Genomic DNA, 17,873 nt, shown 5'->3' with positions numbered 1-17,873 from the left:
GGTCCCAGAGCAATTGGGAAAGGAGCGACTCAGAGTCCAGATGGAGGTAGAGCCTTGAGTGAGAGAAAAACAGGGCTTTGGTCATCTACTGAGATGTGGGAGAGAGAGGCTATGGATGGAAGATGGAGAGGAGGGGGTGCTGGAGACACGAGTTTGCATACTGAACCATCTACAGGTAGGAGGGCTAAATGGGTCACCGAGAGTGGCCCTGAGCTCAGCAGGCATTGGCAGATGGAGCAGGGACAGGAGCCAGCCTGGGACAGGAGAGGCCTAGGGAGTGGTGTGGCAAGAAGGCTCCTAAGAGGGTGGGTGGGGATTCATTTTGGGACAGTGATGACAAATGGGGTGGCCCGAAAGACTGGTGGGCTCTCTCAGTGAGGAGGGAGTTGGGGATGAAAGTGGGAAGGTAGGAGGCATCTGGCAAGGGAGTAGAACTTGGGGGTTTAGTATTCTGGCCATAAGCTGATGGGGAAGTTGGTGTAGGGCCTGCCCAGAGGACTCATTCAAAGAGTTAAGGGGCAGAAGTAAGGAGAGCTAGGAGTTCTTCTGGAATGAGCAGAAGTGTCATTGATCATTGTCATTTTAAGGCCAGGCATAAGTGTTGCATGTGTGGCAGGGAGAATGCATGGAGGGGGAATGCTTCAGGTGTTGGTGAAGGGAGCATCTGGCTGGCGAATTCCGCCGAGCGCCCAATGCTTGATCTCAGGTTGTAAATTCCAGCCCCATGTTGGGTATAGAGATTACTTAAAAATTAAATCCTGAAAAAAAAAAAAAAGGTGCCAGTGAAGGGGCCAAGTATGGGACAAGGGTTTCTTTCCTCTTGAAACCAGAAGAAAGGGTGAGAGATGACTTAGAGTCACCTTGTAAATAGACGCGGATGTTATGAGCCGCTGGGTACCAGCCCAGGCAAGGTAAGAGGAACCAGCAACGTGGCCACCACCTGGGAAAGGAGAGAACCGTGGAATTCCTACTGGAAACGGAGGGGGTCGCCCGCGAGCAACGACGAGAGCAGGAGGCGGAGAGGTGTCGTCCCGGGGCGCCCGCCTGGCCGCTGCGGGCAGGCTGCAACATTTGCTTCCACGTTCCTCGGTAGCAAGCAGGTCTCTAAGCCTCCGCCGCCCCTCCGCAATTCGGTGACCTCGTCCGCAGCTCCAGTTAGGCTGCAGTGATACAGAGGGTCAACCAGCGCCCACCAGGTGGCCCCGGTGTCATGCACGGCGCTGGGGTCCTGGGGCAGAACCTGCAGTCCCCCAGTCGTCTCTCCTAGCACCCCTGAAATTGTTTCTTAGGAGCCGCCTGTGTTCCCCGGCTCACCTTTCTTCCTTTAAGCTTCTTTCTCCCAAAGAAACCTCCCGGTCACCCTTGCCTGGGTGACTGCCACCACCCCGCTTGCTGCCGAGGGCCGGCTCCCTCGCCTGCTGGTGCCCAGCTGGGGGTTTTCAAATCCAGGGAGCAGAAACCCAGCGCCACCTCCTTCATCTGGAAGGCGTTAAGCCCTCTCCCCGATGCGGAAGACAGGATGGCGATTCCCTCCAGTTCCCCGAGCTCGGAGGGGTACAGCTCCGCGGGTGCTCCCTACGCCGAGCGGCGCACGTGCAGCGGGCGGCCCAAGCGGCGCCTGTGCTGCGGGAGTCAGCCCGAGGGGGATCCCCGCCCCGCCGCTGCCGGCAGCGGACTTGGCGCAGGGCTGCGGAAGCCGCGCGAGCCGTTCTCCCTTTCCCTTTTCGCGCGGCAGGTCCCACGGGTCGGGGCAGTGCGGCCGGGCGCTGGGGGCCGGAGGAGGGGAGGAGCCGGGGAAGGAGGGGACACAGGGGCCCGTGGGCCCCGCCCCCGCCCCGCCCCCCGCGGCCGGAGCCCGGGCTGCAGCCGGGCGCGCTGGAGCCTGCGAGCCCGCGAGCCAGCGAGCGGCGGCCGCGGCCTCCCCTGCTCGCGGTGTGACCCCGGCTTTCCGGCCCGCGGCCCCGCCGATCTCGGCGCCCGCGCCCCAAGGGGCAGGGATGCATCATGGCCACGCTGGCTTGCCGGGTGCAGTTCTTGGACGACACGGACCCTTTCAACAGCACCAACTTCCCCGAGCCCAGCCGGCCGCCGCTGTTCACGTTTCGCGAGGACCTAGCGCTCGGCACCCAGCTGGCCGGGGTCCACCGGCTGCTGCGGGCGCCGCACAAGGTACGGCCGACCGGTCCAGGCTGCGTTTTCTGGACGCAGCCCCTGCTGCGGAGCGCGCGGGGGTGGGGGCGCAGCGGGCAGGCTGCGGTAGGCGCGGTCCCCCCCCCCCCCACCGCGGGACAGGCCCCCAAAGGCAGACCTCCCCCGTCCCCGTTGGGCAGAGGGGCCCCGGGCATCCGCCGGCTGGCGCGGGATCTCCCGGGCGTGAGAGGAGGACAGCCCCGCGCTCCGGCCCAGAGCGGGCGGGGCCGAGCAGGTGCCGCGCCGGCCCGAGGCTGGATGGAGAAGGTTCCCGGGCTCGGGGCCGTTAGCTCTGCTGGGTGGGCGGGGTGGAGCTGGAAGCCGGCGGTCGGCCCTACCACCTGGGCCGACGCTGAGCTGCGCGCGGAAAGAACGGGGGGCCCCCGGGACTCAGGTCTAAACCTCTCAGGCCTCTGGGGCTGCTGCGGGCGGCCGCGCGACCCTCGCGACAAAGCACGCTTCCCAGGGGACACCTCCTCCTCCTCCTCCCCCCTCGGGGCATCGCCGGGGACGCCCACTGCGCACTGAGATAGCGCTCCGAGTCGTCCCCTTTTCTCCCGAGAAGCAGGTGGCCTTGGGAACCTTAGAGGAGCAGTCGCTGTGGGAGGAGGGGCGGGGGCGCGGAGGGGCGGCGCGCGCACAAAGCCTGAGCCTCGCAGCCCGAAATGAGTGTCCCCTGGGAAGAATGGCTTCTCAGTCCACCCGATAGAGGCTTTTTTCTTTTCTTCTTCTTCTTTTTTAACCCTTTGCAGGAGGACAGGCGTCTTGCAAAGTGTGTGTTGTAAAGAGCCAGGCATTGAAAGCTAGCCATTTGGTTACCCAAGTAAACCCTTCCTCCTACTCAAACAGATTGCACCTTGAGAATTACCTCCCAGCACATTTTTTTTTTTTCCTTAGAGTTCATATCAAAGCTTGGAGATGATTTATTCTTTGAAGATCAACATTGATAAATATTTGGAAGAGATAACCCTTGATACCAAAAAGAACAAAATTGATTTTTCAAAATTCTTTAGATTTCTGTATGATGTTCACCTGCCTTGGAAGAGAGGGAGATTGTATGTGGAAATGGTGAACTTTGGCAGTGCCATTTTTCTCCCTCTATTCGTAGTGTTTCAGTGCTTTACTTCCCTACTTAATTAGTTACCTGTTTTCAGGGGTGAGAAATGGGGCAGTTCTATCTCATTCTCTTCATGTTGGTGCAGAATGGACGTCACCGTTTGGAGGAGTCTTTTTGGTCATAAAAGCAGGTTGGATTAGGAAATGGAGGGACAGAATGATGTATTGTGAATTCAGTTTATCAGAACCACTTTTGTGAATTATTTGGGTCTCAATCTAATCAGTAGATTGAGTTAAAAGTTTTCAAAGGGCTTTTTTTGGCTTCACGATATTCCATTCATTATGATCTCTGATTACAGTGATCTTTTGTTGAAACCACAGAAGGCTCATAATTGTGGTCCTATGACCTTGAAGTGGTTTTCTTGGATTTCAAACCCTATATACATAGGTTGACCTTTCAAGCTGGAGGTTGAAGTACATTTTTATGTTTCCCTGGAATAGCCCCATAGTCTTGATCCAGTGTCCCTGGTCTGGTCTGGTAGGAGGAAATCCTGATGCTCCAGTGTCAGCTTTCTGCACCACCACCCCTTCCGCTCCCAGGAGCCACAGCACTGAAATTGCACTGGCTCACAGAACTTTCTGAGGTGTCCTCTGCAGAATAAGCAGAGTCAGAAGGTATCCCATAGAACCCCTTGACTCCTTGTCTTGGCAGCCAGCCAGACTTACTCCAGCATCTTTTGCTCAAAGACCCCTACAGTATATTCAGATGTTTGGCATTGTTTTCACATCTAGAGCTGAGTGATTGGCTGGTACTATTAGCCAGGGTTCTGTAAAACGGAACTCAGGGCATTTATGTGCCTAGGTATACATTCATGTTTTAAGATGCGTGTTAGTTTCTAGCAGGGAATCTTAGAGTCGGATGATTCCCTGTAAGAGAGAGCTCAAGAATTTTGATCACGGCCATATCAGTATACATCCTATGTCACATCGCTACGGATGTGAGCGCACGGTCTCACTGAATGCCACATGCCTCTGTGAAGGGGATGCTTTTACGATTCCTATTTTGCAGATGAGGAAACTGAGGCTGAGAGCAATGAAGTAACCTAGTTTCTCTGCTGGGAGTCGAGAGCTGAGATTCAAGCCAGGCCTGAGTGTCTTGAGGCCCCCTCTTGGGGCTGCTCTGCTCCCTGGACCAGCCCTGTGGCTGTGGTTAGAAGCAGCACCTCCTGGGGGCTCATCCCATTAACCTGGGGAGCTTGCCAAATCACTTTTGTGTGCCAGGTACTTTTTGGCCTGGGGCAGGTGAATGTTACAAGCATGAGTAAGAGCCTTGAGGCAGAATTCCTGGGCTGGTAGAGTTCACCTGAGTGGAGGAACAGATAGTTACCAACCCTGCTGTGAATTAGCTGGTGGTGAGGGAGGGGGCAGACTGTCACTCCAGGCCCTGCTGTGAGTAAGGCTGCCCACACCACAGGGAACACTTCTCCCAGGTTGGGCCTGGCCTTGGCAAGATGGGGAGTTCTTGGGCCAGGACCATTTGTGCAATGGACAGGAGGGAGAAGTGTGACCGTGGGACATGCAGACACCCTCGGTGTACCCAGCCGTCCAGCACAAGCAACTCTCCGGGGTTAGTAAACTTTTGTTGCTTGAAGTAGATCACACAGACAGAAAAGTGTGCAGGGCACAGGTAAGCAGCTGGAGGCATGGTCACTGAGTGAACACACCTGCGTAAGCAGCATCTGGAAGGACCTGTGGCGGGTTCTCATTTTTATAGCCGCCCTCCTAGCATTCTCCTGTGCTGGGAATCTGTGAACTGGATAACCTCATAGGTCTTTCCCAGCCCAAACTGGAGTATATGCATTTTTTCTTTTCTTTTTAAAGATTTTATTTATTTGAGAGAGTGAATGAGAGAGAGAGAGAAAGAGAGAGCGCGTGCCCGCACCGGAGGTGGGGAAGGGGTATGAGCAGAGGGAGGAGAACAGACTCTCCGCTGAGCAGAGCGCTCTACTCAAGGCTGTGTCCCAGGACCTGAGATCATGACCTGAGCCAAAGGTAGATGCTTAACTAACTGGGACCCAGGTGCCCCATGTGCATCTTTTCTCAACTTAATGATATATTAATTTAGATCATGTCTGCTAACTCCTTAAGAAGTTAGTTGTTTATTTAACTAGTATCATCTTGGACAAAATGACATATTATGCTTACTATGCTTTATCTTCATTTTTCCCCCCAAGCTGCTAGTAGTTCCAGGGAAGATAATTAAGTTAATGATGAGTTTGATAACGAAAAGGTCAAAACAGATGCTGTATTTTCACTGGGGAGATGTTTGTTTTGGTGGTTATATGTTCTGTCTGGCCTAGGTAAGGCCTTTTGTTCTCAAATGTTGCTTAAGTAGGTGTTTATTTCTGGTTTAGTGTTTTAGAGAATTATAATTATAGGACTTCTAATTTAGAAAAATATATACAGTAGAAATAGTAAGTCAGAGGCCTTTCAAAATTTAAATGTGTTTGGATTGATTGATACAAAAGGCTAAGGATTCTTGTTTCCTTTTGATAGCCAAAAGTCAAAATGGAGAATATTTTTACAAAAAAAGAGACAACTAGTCTACCTGTTAAAATGGCAATTAAGACCGTAATTTAGTTCAGGAGATGTTTCGGTGCCTTTTGTGGACTAGACAGAATGGAGTGATAGTAGTGACCATGTTCTAGGGACTTGCCTGAGACAAGGAGCGTCCTAGCCTTGCACCATCTCGCCATGTCCAGGGATCACCTAAGTACTGGTACTGTTGCATGTCATAGTAGAAGAAACCCAGAGCAGACGGAATTCCCCTGGTCACATGAATGGGAAGTTTCAGAGGTGGCATTTGACACCAGTCTGAGCTCTTAATGACTCCGTTTTATGTGTTGGATGTCTTTCTTCCAGGCGGCCTGTCTATTTGCCAAAGTTCTTTTCCAACATGCTTTGGTGATTCCTGTGCACACTGCAGTAGAAGTGGCATGGATTATTTGAGGTCATTTAGGTCAGCCTCTCACTCGGTGGGACTCTGATTTGTCTCCCCTGTTGCAGATAAATTCCTAGAGGGAGAAGACCTGGCTGTTCAGTTCTGCCATGTTTCTCTTGAAGCTAACTAGTGCTAAGATGGCGCGTGCTAAGTTGATTGATCGGTGTTAGTTATAGAACACAAATCCACTGGTATTATTGCTGTAATGAATTTCCACCTTAATCCTCTTAAGGGACACATCTGTTTGCTACATTACATTCAGATTTTTAAAAGATGAGATCACTGGTAAAGTTGGCAAGTGTGTTGTGTCACAGAGCATCTTAGGACAAAACTGTTTGAAGAATGTTGTATGAACTGCTAAGAGCATCTCTGTGCCAGCCGAGTTGAATCTGATTCTACCTTAATTAGCTCAGTTGGTTGGAGCTGGGCTATTGAGATCAGGATCATGGGATTGAACTCTTTATGGGTCAGCTGCCTTTGCTTCATGCATGGCCACAGACAGCATCAGTAACCCAGCCAGACGTCCCGCAGGTGCTGTCAAGACCCCCTGCAAGGATCTGGGTTGGAAGGGACTGGCAGAAATCTTTGGGGGGTAGGGGAAGGAGGCGTGTAATGGGAGTGTGCTGGGCACTACACGGTAGGCCCCCACGCATAACTTCATTCATCCCCATAACAGCTCTAGCAGGTGGACAATACTATTCCCAGGTAACAGATGGGGAAACTGAGGCACGGGGAGGCTAAGGAGGTTATCTGAGGCCACACTGCTTTTAAGTGAAGGAGCTGAGATTTAAGGTCAAGTCTTCTTCTTCTTCTTTTTCTTTCTTTCTTTCTTTTTTTTTAACTCCAAAGCCTGTAGCCAACTGTGTCCCATTATTAGAAAGCCAGCAGAGCACATGCTTTCTGTGCTGGGGGAAGCGCAGGTGGGGGAGGGGCCGACTACGTTGCCTTCCCACTCCACGGCTGCCTGTCACCGGGCTGTGACTTAAATGGTTGTGCTCGGGTAAGTTCGTCCAGGGAGGAAGCTTTGTGAGTCTGTGTCTTTTGTCCTCAGAGTCCAACCTGGGTCCCTCTGGAAAACAACGGGACTGCCTGCCTCCACCCTCCCCCTGCGGACTCTGAAATGTTAGTTCTTAATGGTAGCAGATTTAAAACTGATTAACATGCTGAGGCTGCCGCTGAGCACCCCTCCCCCAGCCTTCTTTCTCCTCCAGGGTTTATTCCTCTGTGCAGAGGAAACTTTGAACTTTCCGCAAACTTCTCTGCCCTCTTCCAGTCGCCGCTCCTGGCACCCTCCTGGTGATGCCCCTGGTGCCTGTGGCCCGCTCTGGAATGTCCCCAGTGTAACCTGGCTTTCGAAGTAGGGACATTTTCAGAGTCTTGGGCTTGTCAGTGTTGTCAGCTCCTTTACAGAGACAAGCAGACTGCTTTTTGTTTTTGTTTTTGCCTTTCTGGCAATTTTATTGGGAAGTGTTTTTGGATCTTGTTCTGAAGTAAGTAAGAAAGAATGGGGAAAATTAAGTTACAATGAATGTTAAACCTTACCACAGGGGTGCAATCAGCAAAATCCAGATTGTGGGCAATTATAGTCTCTCCAAAAATTAAACTGCAAAGAAAAAAAAAAAGAAGGGAAACTTAGATTCAAAGAGATTTAAGAGATATATCAACAACCAATTACAATGTATGGCTCTCATTGGATACTAATTCAAACAAACACATGGTTAAATAAATATTTGAAGTCATCAAGAAAACTTGAATAATGACTATTTGATATTAAAGTTTATTAAATTTAAATTAATAAAAATAACATAAATTAATTTGATATTAAACATTAAAGCATGATAACAATATTGTGGTTATATTTAAAGGCAAGTTTGTATTTTTCAGAGATACATACTGAAATATTTACAGATGAAATTATAGGATGTCTGGAATTTGCTTCAAAATAATCCTGGATGAGGGGAAAGTAGGTGGATGAGTTTACGGGGGAGTAAGACAGAATGTGAGTCCAAGTTGGATTATCGGTGTATGAGGAGGTCATTATACTGTTTTCTATACTTTTGTATATGTTGAACTTTTTAAATAAAAAAGATAAAAAATTAGGTTATGAGTTCCAGTGTTCCCTTTGGGATCCGAGTCCTTTCATTAAGTGTCACGGGTGTCCTGGGTGTGTTCACTATGGCTGAGGCCAGTCGTCAGCAAATTTGCTGTTGTGCTTCCACTGGTATTTTCTTCCCATCCTGATGGTTGCATTTTCCTTAGGATCTTTGAAAAACAAGTGTAGGACATCAGTCTTTTATGTTTAGGATTTCTTTCTAGGCTCGGTCCATTCTTATGATGAAGCCAACTCAGCAAACATCCATCTCACAGACTCTCGGTTTGGTAAAGGAAGGGTTAAGGTGGAGAATTTATATGAGTAGTTTCAGTAGATGCCCTCCAATTTTTATCACTAAGCTGAGATGTTGCTCAGGCTATAATTAATGATATTGCTATAACGGCCCTCAGTTTCCCAGTGGCTGGTAGAGCCTGTGACTTGTTCTCTTGAACACACTCGAGGTCGTGATTTCCTCTACCACCACCTTGAGTTTGCCTCGGGAGAACCACCCAGAATGCAGAAGACAGCAGTGATGCTGTCATGTATTTGAAAATGTGAGTTGGCGTATGTTGGCACTCAGACAGGCAGCTTTTGATTTCTATGGGCAGGTTAAACCATTTATGGATGAGTTATTGTTGAGGGGGGGGGGAAGATAGATCATTTAAAAAAAATAGATTACCATGCATGAGCAAAATTATATACCAGAAGTTGATCTATTTTTAGAGCCACATAGTAACAAATGGTATTACATTGTGTCTTTTTACAGCTCGGGAGCATACTTCCTCTTCTCAGCTTAGATTTGTAACCAGAAATCAAAATTTTGAACTCTAAAAGGGAATGTTTAGAACTTAATATCAGGAAAAAAAGTCTCAAAATTGTGAACAAATTGGGAAAAAGGGAAAATGTTAAATAGCTTGCCATTCAATATAGCACAACGCTCTTAGATTTGGCTAAAGGGACACAGAAAAATGGATTTGTTGATTACCTCATCAAGTATTTTTAACATTCTCAGAAAGAAGAAAACGCAGAAGGAGACTTTCTTGTTATTGATTAGGCTCTTCTGTTTCTTCGGGCACTGGTATCGTGGCGCTGAATGGAATGCCAGGTCCCCACCAGAGTGCACAGGACACACCAAGTATTATTCTGAAGTTCTCAGAATGGAAGATGTAGCAGACGCAACTTCCGACTGGTCTTCTTCTTCTTCTTCTTTTTTTTTAAGATTTTTATTTATTTATTTGACAGATCACAAGTAGGCAGAGAGGCAGGTAGAGAGAGAGAGAGGAGGAAGCAGGCTCCCCACTGAGCAGAGAGCCCGATGTGGGGCTCGATCCCAGGACCCTGGGATCATGACCTGAGCTGAAGGCAGAAGCTTTAACCCACTGAGCAACCCAGGTGCCCCTCCCTGGTCTTCTGATTGGGTGCTTGGGGGAGAGAATTGAGGAGGAGGGTCCTTCTGGCTAAGTTGGCGTCACACACCGTACTCCAGCCATTCACTTTGCCTGTTCATACTGGCCAGAGTTTTGACTAAAGGAGATTATAGCACTTACATTTTATACCGCTTTAGTACTTGCTTTGTTTTCCCTATGATTTCACCTTCCCCAGTCCTCTCTGCATGATAATTATCAATCCAGAGTCAAAGGTGAGCCCCTCATGACTCGTGAACACACGCGTGTGATGGTGTTGGCTCTGAGACAGCTGACTGCGACAATGCTTCCTTCCCCTCCCCTACTGTAATTTAATTAAATGAAATTCAATATTGTTAAGTTTGCTGCACCCCACAAACCTAGCTTTCAAGCCTTGTGAACAGTTATGCGGGGACTTCTGTCTGGTTCTCTGATTTCACCAGGGAGGCTGTGCGCAGCTGAGGGGCAGGGGCGTGGGGCTCCTTGGGAGAGCAGCTGACTGAAGACAGAGGTTGATGATACCCCAGTCCCAGAAGAGTTGGGGGGCTTGGAGCCCAGTCTTCAGCGGTGCCACCCTGACCCACAGGCTCAGAGTAGGCATTGCTGGGCTGTCTGCTCCATTGTCTAGCTGTGTGTTCTCGTGCTAACGCCCCACTGGCTGACTGACTGTGGTTCACAGTACATACATCTTGACATCTGGTGGGGTGGATGTTTTCTTCTTGCCTTGCAACATAGACATTAATAGGAAAAAGATGAAAAAGGTGAAAGAGGGTCCCTTTAATGGATTTTGAAGGAAACCATACCAAACAGGCCTATGTGACCCATTCAAGAGGGAAGAGAGAGGGGCACCCGGGTGGCTCAGTTGGTTAAGCGTCTGTCTTCAGCTCAGGTCATGATCTCAGCACCCTGGGAAGGAGCCCTGCCTTGGGCTCCATGCTCAGCGGGGGGTCTGCTTGTCCCTCCCCCTGCTTACACTCTCTTTCAAGTAAAATAAAACTTAAAAAAAAAAAAAGAGGAAAGAGAGAGAGAATGTTATTCTTCTGCTCCAAACCTCCCTCACCCCCTCTCCTTCAAGGTCAACTCCAAAGCCCTTGAGTAGCTGACCCATTGGTTCATGAAGATTAGGTTGGTTGGCCAGTTTTATGGTCAGTTTGGTTTACTGATGTAGCCCTAGAGCCTAGAACAGTGCCTGGCACAAAGTACATATCCAGTAAGTGGTTGTTGAATGAGCACATTACCATAACATTCAGAGCTGGAGGGAAGGAAGAGTGGTCTCATTCCAACTCTTTCCATGCAGAAGGTCCTTCTGTAAAACCTCTGGTCTACGTGTTCTAGAATGAGAGGGACTAGTTTCTTCTCCCTTCATGGGCAGCCTTTTCCATTTTTGAGCTCTTTTTGTTAGAATTTATTCTTTATTTGTGCCTGATTTTCACTTTTAGAAGTGGGTTTTCATAGCTTCACAGATGGGGATGGAGATGGGTCTGGATAATTTATTGGCTGACTCTGCCTAAGAGGGTAGAAAGTGGATGGATAAGCCCAAAGGGCCGTGACTGCAGGGGTTGGTAAATGGAGTGAGCTGTGACCTGCGGATAGTGCCTAGAAGGGGATGCTGGAAGGATCAAACTTGTCCCTTTCCCCTGTCATGGCGGAAGTAAAAAGCTCCTTTCCTGTCATGTTAATGCGGAGAAATAAGGTCTGTGTTCCTTACCTGAGTCAATATTATCTGTATTGGTCTCTGTATACTTGGTACCCTAAACTGTCTTCAGACTTGTGTTTCCACCTGGTTGTGAACTTAAACTGCATGTTTGGAATCCAGAGTGATGTTGCTGGGGAGAGGTTACCATTAGCAAAGCTGGATTCAAGGAGAAAAAAGACCAAGAGGCAAGGAGTCTACCCACGTGAAACTAACAGAGCATCTGTTCCCAGCACAGAAGGAGCACGTGGGTAAATTTGGAAACTGCAGAAAAGCACACTGAAAAAAATAAAAACCACTCTTCTCACCACCCGAAGGGACCCAATCACTCTTACCACTTTGTGTCTTATCAGGCTTTTACTAGCTAGGCATTTTGAACTGTAACATTACGAATACGTTCCCAAGCCATTAATCCTCTTTAATGACAGCATAGTGATCCATTCTGTGCCCATGCTGTGGTCCATGGAAGCATTGCTCCCTGTTCTGTGAGGGAAAGGGCTCGGTCTCTTTTGTTATTTGTTATTTTGTTATTTGTCCCGTGCTTGGTGCTTAATAAATACTCATTAAATGAATGCAGGAGTGAACGAGCCATTGGATGTTTAGGTAGTTGTCAATATAAAAACACAGATAAAGCTGTAATATACATGCTTGCAGAAAGAAAATCCTTGTGCTTATGTCTGATTATTTTCTTAAGATGAATTCCTAGGGGTTCAGTTGCTGAGAAGAAAGGGGAAGAATTTATCTTAGATGGCAGCTATTGCCTCCATTTTAAGAAGAAGGTTGGTGGACACGTTGGAGGGCTGGGGAAGAGCTAGGCCAAGTGGTGAAGCCCAGCTCCTGGGTGACCTTGTCCGGATATGGCAGTTCACGTCACGACTGAGAGGAACATTAGAATTCTGGGACTACCACCCGGTGGGACTCAGAGAAGACTGTTGAACCCTTTGTAAATTATGTAAATGTATGTATCCCATTGCCTTTCCCTATTTTCCGGTGGGACTCAGAGAAGACTGTTGAACCCTTTGTAAATTATGTAAATGTATGTATCCCATTGCCTTTCCCTATTTTGAGGGACAAAATCATGACTATACTTTAAAAGTCAAAGCTAAACTTAGAACTGTTACATTGTATGCATACAAGTAACAGTACTGTGTTCCTAAGACAAAGATACATCTCATTAGATGCTAATGCTTCCAGAAAACTGGGGAGCCTGGATGCTGCAGGTGGGGTAGTCAGTGACTCCACCTCTTTCTAGAGACTTGGCAACACATACAAATCATAAAAATAATTATTTTTGACCCAGGACCCCCCTTACAAGAATTATTTGAAGAGACAGATAAAAATACAGAAATACTATATGTATAAAGATATTCAAGGATTATATTAATAATGAAGAGCTAAAAAAACCCTCAATGTTCCATGACAAGGGAGATATAAAATATATTATGTTTTATTATGGACAGATTATCAGGTAGCTATTAAAATATCTCATATCCTCGTCCAGGCGGTTATAACAAAATGCCATATAGATTGGGGGGCTTAAACAGCAGACATTTATTTTCTCAATAGTTTTGGAGGCTGGAAGTCCAAGATCAAGGTGCCGGCAGATTTGGTTCTTGGTGAGGTCCTCCCTTCTGGCTTGCAGATAGAGAACCACCTTCCTGCTGTGTTCTCACACAGCAGAGACAGAAAGCTCTGGTGTCTCCCCCTCCTCTCTCACTTCCTTTTCCCTCTTCTCCCTTTCCCCTTCCCCCCTTTTCCATTCCTTCCTTCACCCTTTTCCCTTTCCTTTCTCCTCCTTCCCTCCCCTCTGTCCTTCCTTCCTTCCTTCTTTCTTTTGTGGTTTCCGACCTTGAACTTCCTTTTCTTACAAGGGTAATCTTATAATCCCACCATGGGGCCCCACCCTCATCTAAACCCAATTACCTCCCAACGGCTCTACCTCCTGATACGACACGCTGGGAGTTAGGGCTTCAAAATACGCATTTGGGGGAGACATATTCAGTCCATAACAACCCACATGAATCATCAAATTGTACATATGGAAATGTAGCAAAGAACTGTCAAGAATGGAACGAGTAACTTCCTTCTCCCAGACCGGCTCCCATGGCTCTTCTTCATCTTACTCGTTACAAACACGCCACGAGAACTGAGTCAGACTGGATGGATGCCTCTGCTCGCACCCAGGCCCCTCCTCTCCATTCCTGAGTCTTCTTGGCTCTCCTTTGGACTCCGGCTCTGGAAAACAGCTCTCTGATCCGTCCCCCACCCCGTTGCCTGCCTCCTCCTCCTTTGCTCTGGTGGCTGCCACTATTTACGGGGGGGGGGGGAGGGGGGAGTCCCAGCCCTTCACAGGGACACTCAGGGTTCTCTGTGACCTGGCCTCTCGTCTGCCGCTCCCCCATGGTCCCCGACTGTCCTTCCCTCCCAGCCCTTCCCAAACCCTGTGCTAAAATGCTTGTTCTTCTCCTCATAGGCTGCCCTGGATGGTTGTTCAGGTTCTTGCCTCCACCTGGCCTGCCTTTTCAGCCCTCCAGCTGCCCCCAGACCCAGGCGGGCTGGGCTCCATGCGCCTCCTCACCCATGGCACCGTGTGTCCATCTCCCCACCGGGCATAACCCTTCCGGAGCGGGAAGTATGTTTAACCTACCTTCCAGTTCAGGGTTCCTAGCACAGTGCCTGACACATAATAAGCCCTAATACATACTTTTTGAATATTTGAATGAATGTTCAGTGGAAAAGTACAGTATGTATTTCCATCATGATGATTACAAGAATTGAGTAGACTTCACTTTTCAAGATCCCTCCTCAGATCCCTGGTCTGAGAACCTGGTTTGCGTGTTAAAACATCCCCACAAATGGCAGGTGAGTGAGGGAGAACCAGTTCTTCCAAGTATTGAAACCTTGTTTTCTGGCCTTTTCCACACTGGGTCTGTGCTAGGATCTCAGAGAGGAAGCCCGGGGTCGGCAAAAGAAGGCCCACCGTCCCGTCAGGGGCATCTCCTGTTGGGGCTGAAGGGTGGGGACGAGGCTGGGTCTCCGCTGCATGGGGTGGTGAGGACTCCTCCAAGGGGTCCAGTTTGAGGCCTGTCGTGCGAGATGGAGAAGCAGCACCGCCTCATGGGCCAGATGTCCCTGTTTGCCTGGTTCCTGGCCTTCCTCATGGCCTTGCTTACTGTTCCTGCCCAGGCTGAGCCGTGGGGAGGGCGAGGAGAGTTGTGAGCATGTGTGAGGGCCAGGGTCGCTGAAGCTGGGGAGGCCGCTGCTGCTGTGGTTAGCGGGAAGCTCCCAGAGGAAGGTGGGTCTGGGAGATTGGAGTGCTGTCGGGAGAGTCCAGCCACCCTTCTTTCCACACAGGAAGCTTCAGCCCTCTGCCAGCCGCGGAGGTTGTGGATAGGTTTTATTTCAGGTGATGACACTCGGCTCACAGGGATATATTACCCGTTGGCCATATCAGATCACCGTTTCAGGCTGCAGGAGCGCTCCGGCTGGCTCCTGATCACAGCTTCCAGAAATCACCAACCCCCTGGCTTCTGCAGGACCTGGTGCTACCTGAGGGGCTAGTGTCTGGGTGGCCAGTGCCTGGCTGTGGGAGAGGTTATCCAGCCCTTCTGGGGGTCCTCCATTCAAGGTCCAGAGCACCGGGTATTTGGGCGCAGGAAAGAAGAGCTCTGGCCTTCCTGTCCAGAACAATAGTCAAGGATATGAGTAGTTTTTTGTTCCCAGAACTGGGTGCATTTTTGTGGACAGTGATTCATCGCTGAATTTGCCTGTAATAGAACCACGGCGTGTCTGTGCAGTTTACAAGGCATGGGGACATAGGTTTGCTGGCTGATCCTCACACAACCCCAGAAGGGGGTGAGATGGGTCATTTAGGCTCCATCTCTGAGTTAAGAGAACTAAAACCAGGTTGGCTTCTTGACTGATGCCCAGGAACAGCCCCTCAGTGGATGGCAGCCCTAGAACTGTGGTCGCACGTCTTCTGTCCTCCAGGTCCCCAACTCTCTGTTCAGTGGGGACTCTCCGCATCATCCTCAGTCTGTCAGAGATAAGCCTGGGGAACATAGGTGGGCACCCGTGTGTAGAGCGCCTACGAACAGCAGGCGATTCGGCTGAGTTCATAGATGTTCTGTGTAACCGGTTGGTGATTATTTCTCTGAGAGCTGCCGAGCAGAGCTTGGTTAAGTGGGAAGCTTTCTTTCTGTCAAGGCCCCGATCTCAGGCCATGAAAGCCATCTCCTTTATGGTTAGGATTGGTTGGGGAAATCAGTCATAGACACAACAAAGAAGTAACAATGGACAGGCAGCCTATGACTCACGTCTACATGTGACGTAGGCGGCCAGGGCTATGGAGATGTCAGAAGTGGGAAAAATCGACGTGGGCTCGCATTCCAGAAAGCCTCCTGGTGAGAGTGGGAAGGGTTGAGTGGATGAACGGAAAGGTGAGATGTGGATGGGACCGGGAGGGGGTGGGGGTCAGGTCTGGATGGCTCTGGGCAAGTGAGAACAGTCCCCGATGTGGAAAGGGAGACCCACGAGGGTGGGCGGAGGGGCCGGGCTGGCACACTGGGCTGTGGTCAGTGAGCACAAAACCGTTTGAGAAGTTGCTTCTGTTCCATGTAATGAAAACATAAGGGAGGAAACATAAGGATGGAAAGAGGAGAGAAAAATGAAAATCTGAGAAGGGGAAATGATCACCAAGAAAAGGGGAGAGCAAGAAACAGGTCAGAGAAGAAAGGAGAGTGATGGACAGGCAGTCCCTGAAGAGCCACTAATAAGACTGTGTGGGAGGAGGAGGATGGCTGGGGACAAGCCACAGGATGGGCCTGGCCTGGGCCTGGAGGGCGGAGTCTCGCGCTGCCCGCGGCCCTGGTCACTGCTATTCCCAGTGAGTGCAAGTGTCAGTCGAGGGCTGAGATGACCCTTTTCAGGGACTTTCCTCTCTTTCTCCAACGTTTATGCAGTGTCTTCTCAGCGTCAGACTCTGGGAGGGCCTGCACAGTAAAAAATCAAAAGCAAAGGAAACCAGGGTCAGCAAAATCACAGCGGGTGACCACTCCAGCCCAGTCTGTGCCTTCCATAGTCCCTCTCTGAAAACCTTGGACCAATAGCCTCCTCCCTTACAGGGCTGTGTGGACAAAAACAACAAAGGATCCTACCATGGCATTAGCAGCTCTAGCCCCAGCTGCCCTGGGGTGGGGACCTGTTTCCTGTCCCTCACCCCCCACTAAACCTGTGACCGCAGACCGCCATGAAGCCGAGGCTTCCCTTGGGGATTGTCGCTTTAGCCAGGGGTGGTCTGAGGCTTTGGTCATCCAGAAAACCCTCCTCCCTGGCCACAGTCAGGCTTCACCGCCATGCATCTTAGACCGTGTCCGGGCTCTGCTGTTTTACCTCGTTCTCCCTCCTGTTCCATTCTCGTTACCCGCCCCCCCACCCCCACCAACGTGAAACTGCCCTTGCTAAGGTGCTCATCCTTTAATGCAGGGGATGGTTTTCTGTCTTTATCTCATTTAACCTCTTGGTAGCACTTGCTGGTTCTGGTCATCCCCTCGGAGGCGTGCGGCTGTTCTGAGTTCGATAGTGACAGATTCCCCTTCCCCTTTCTTCCTTCTCAGCCCTCAGTGTCCTCCTGCCCTTTGAGTGTTGGCCTTTCTCAGGGCTTTGTCCCAAGACCATGCCTTCTCCTCACAGATGACCGCGTTTCCTGGGTGGCTCCCAGAGCTTGCTGATAACCCCCTCATTCTTTTTTCTAGCCCAGCATTCTGTCTGGTCCTGAGGGCAACGATCCAATGGCCTGTGGATGGCTCCCCTGGGATGTCCCACGGACGCCGGACGGCACGGGGTTGAGATCAGATCTTCTTATCTTCCCACAGACCCACAGTGCCTCTGTGAGGAACAGACCCTATGTGGCGAGCTGCCCAAACCAACAGCCTCTCCCTGGCTCTGGCCGCCATCTCTCAGCCCTCCCATGAGGATGATTCTGTTGGCTCTTGGCACTTCTTGCCCCATTCCGTAGATAGTCCCCTGGCCTATGGAAAGTGCCCAGCAAATGGTGAAATGAAGGAAAAGCAAGCAAGATAATGTGTGAGAAAATGTCTGTCACGTGGCAGTTGTTCAAAAAGTGTCCTTTATTAGTTACCCACAGCTGCAAACAAATCCCTCTGAAGCATAGTTGCTTCACATGTTTGCGTTCTCGCTCCCAGTTTCCTCGGACCAGGAATTTGGGAGATCGTGCCGGGTGGTTCTGGCTCGGGGTCTGTCATGAGGGTGCAGCCAGACCACGGCTGCTTCGGTTCCTGGGCTGGACAGATGCAGGGAGCTGGGCGCTCCTGGGGCAGCTCTCGTTATCTCTCTGGTCTCGGTATCTCTCTGGTCTCTCCACGGGTCTCTCGTGTCATGGCTTTCAGGTAGTGGACTTCTTCCATAGCCACTCAGGGT

General features: G+C 50.1%; 1 protein-coding gene across 22 annotated transcripts in view; it reads left to right on the top strand.

Moving 5' to 3' along the window:
- The first annotated feature begins 1,832 nt into the window (after window positions 1-1,832).
- FHOD3 (formin homology 2 domain containing 3) overlaps window positions 1,833-17,873 on the top strand; it is a 456,221-nt gene continuing 440,180 nt past the window's right edge. For 18 of the 22 annotated variants that reach the window (XM_082699488.1, XM_082699489.1, XM_082699487.1 and 15 more), the window contains exon 1: window positions 1,845-2,169. In XM_082699488.1, the coding sequence (XP_082555614.1) occupies window positions 2,005-2,169 (165 nt within the window). In that variant the 5' untranslated portion in view covers window positions 1,845-2,004. Of the gene's footprint in view, window positions 2,170-17,873 lie in introns of all 22 variants that reach the window. The other 4 variants (XM_082699490.1, XM_082699491.1, XM_082699483.1 and 1 more) reach the window with 2 other exon arrangements.

Source organism: Mustela nivalis, assembly GCF_964662115.1.
Source record: "Mustela nivalis genome assembly, chromosome: 14".
Classification (NCBI taxonomy): Eukaryota; Metazoa; Chordata; class Mammalia; order Carnivora; family Mustelidae; genus Mustela; species Mustela nivalis.
This window is presented reverse-complemented; position numbering and strand designations above follow the sequence as displayed.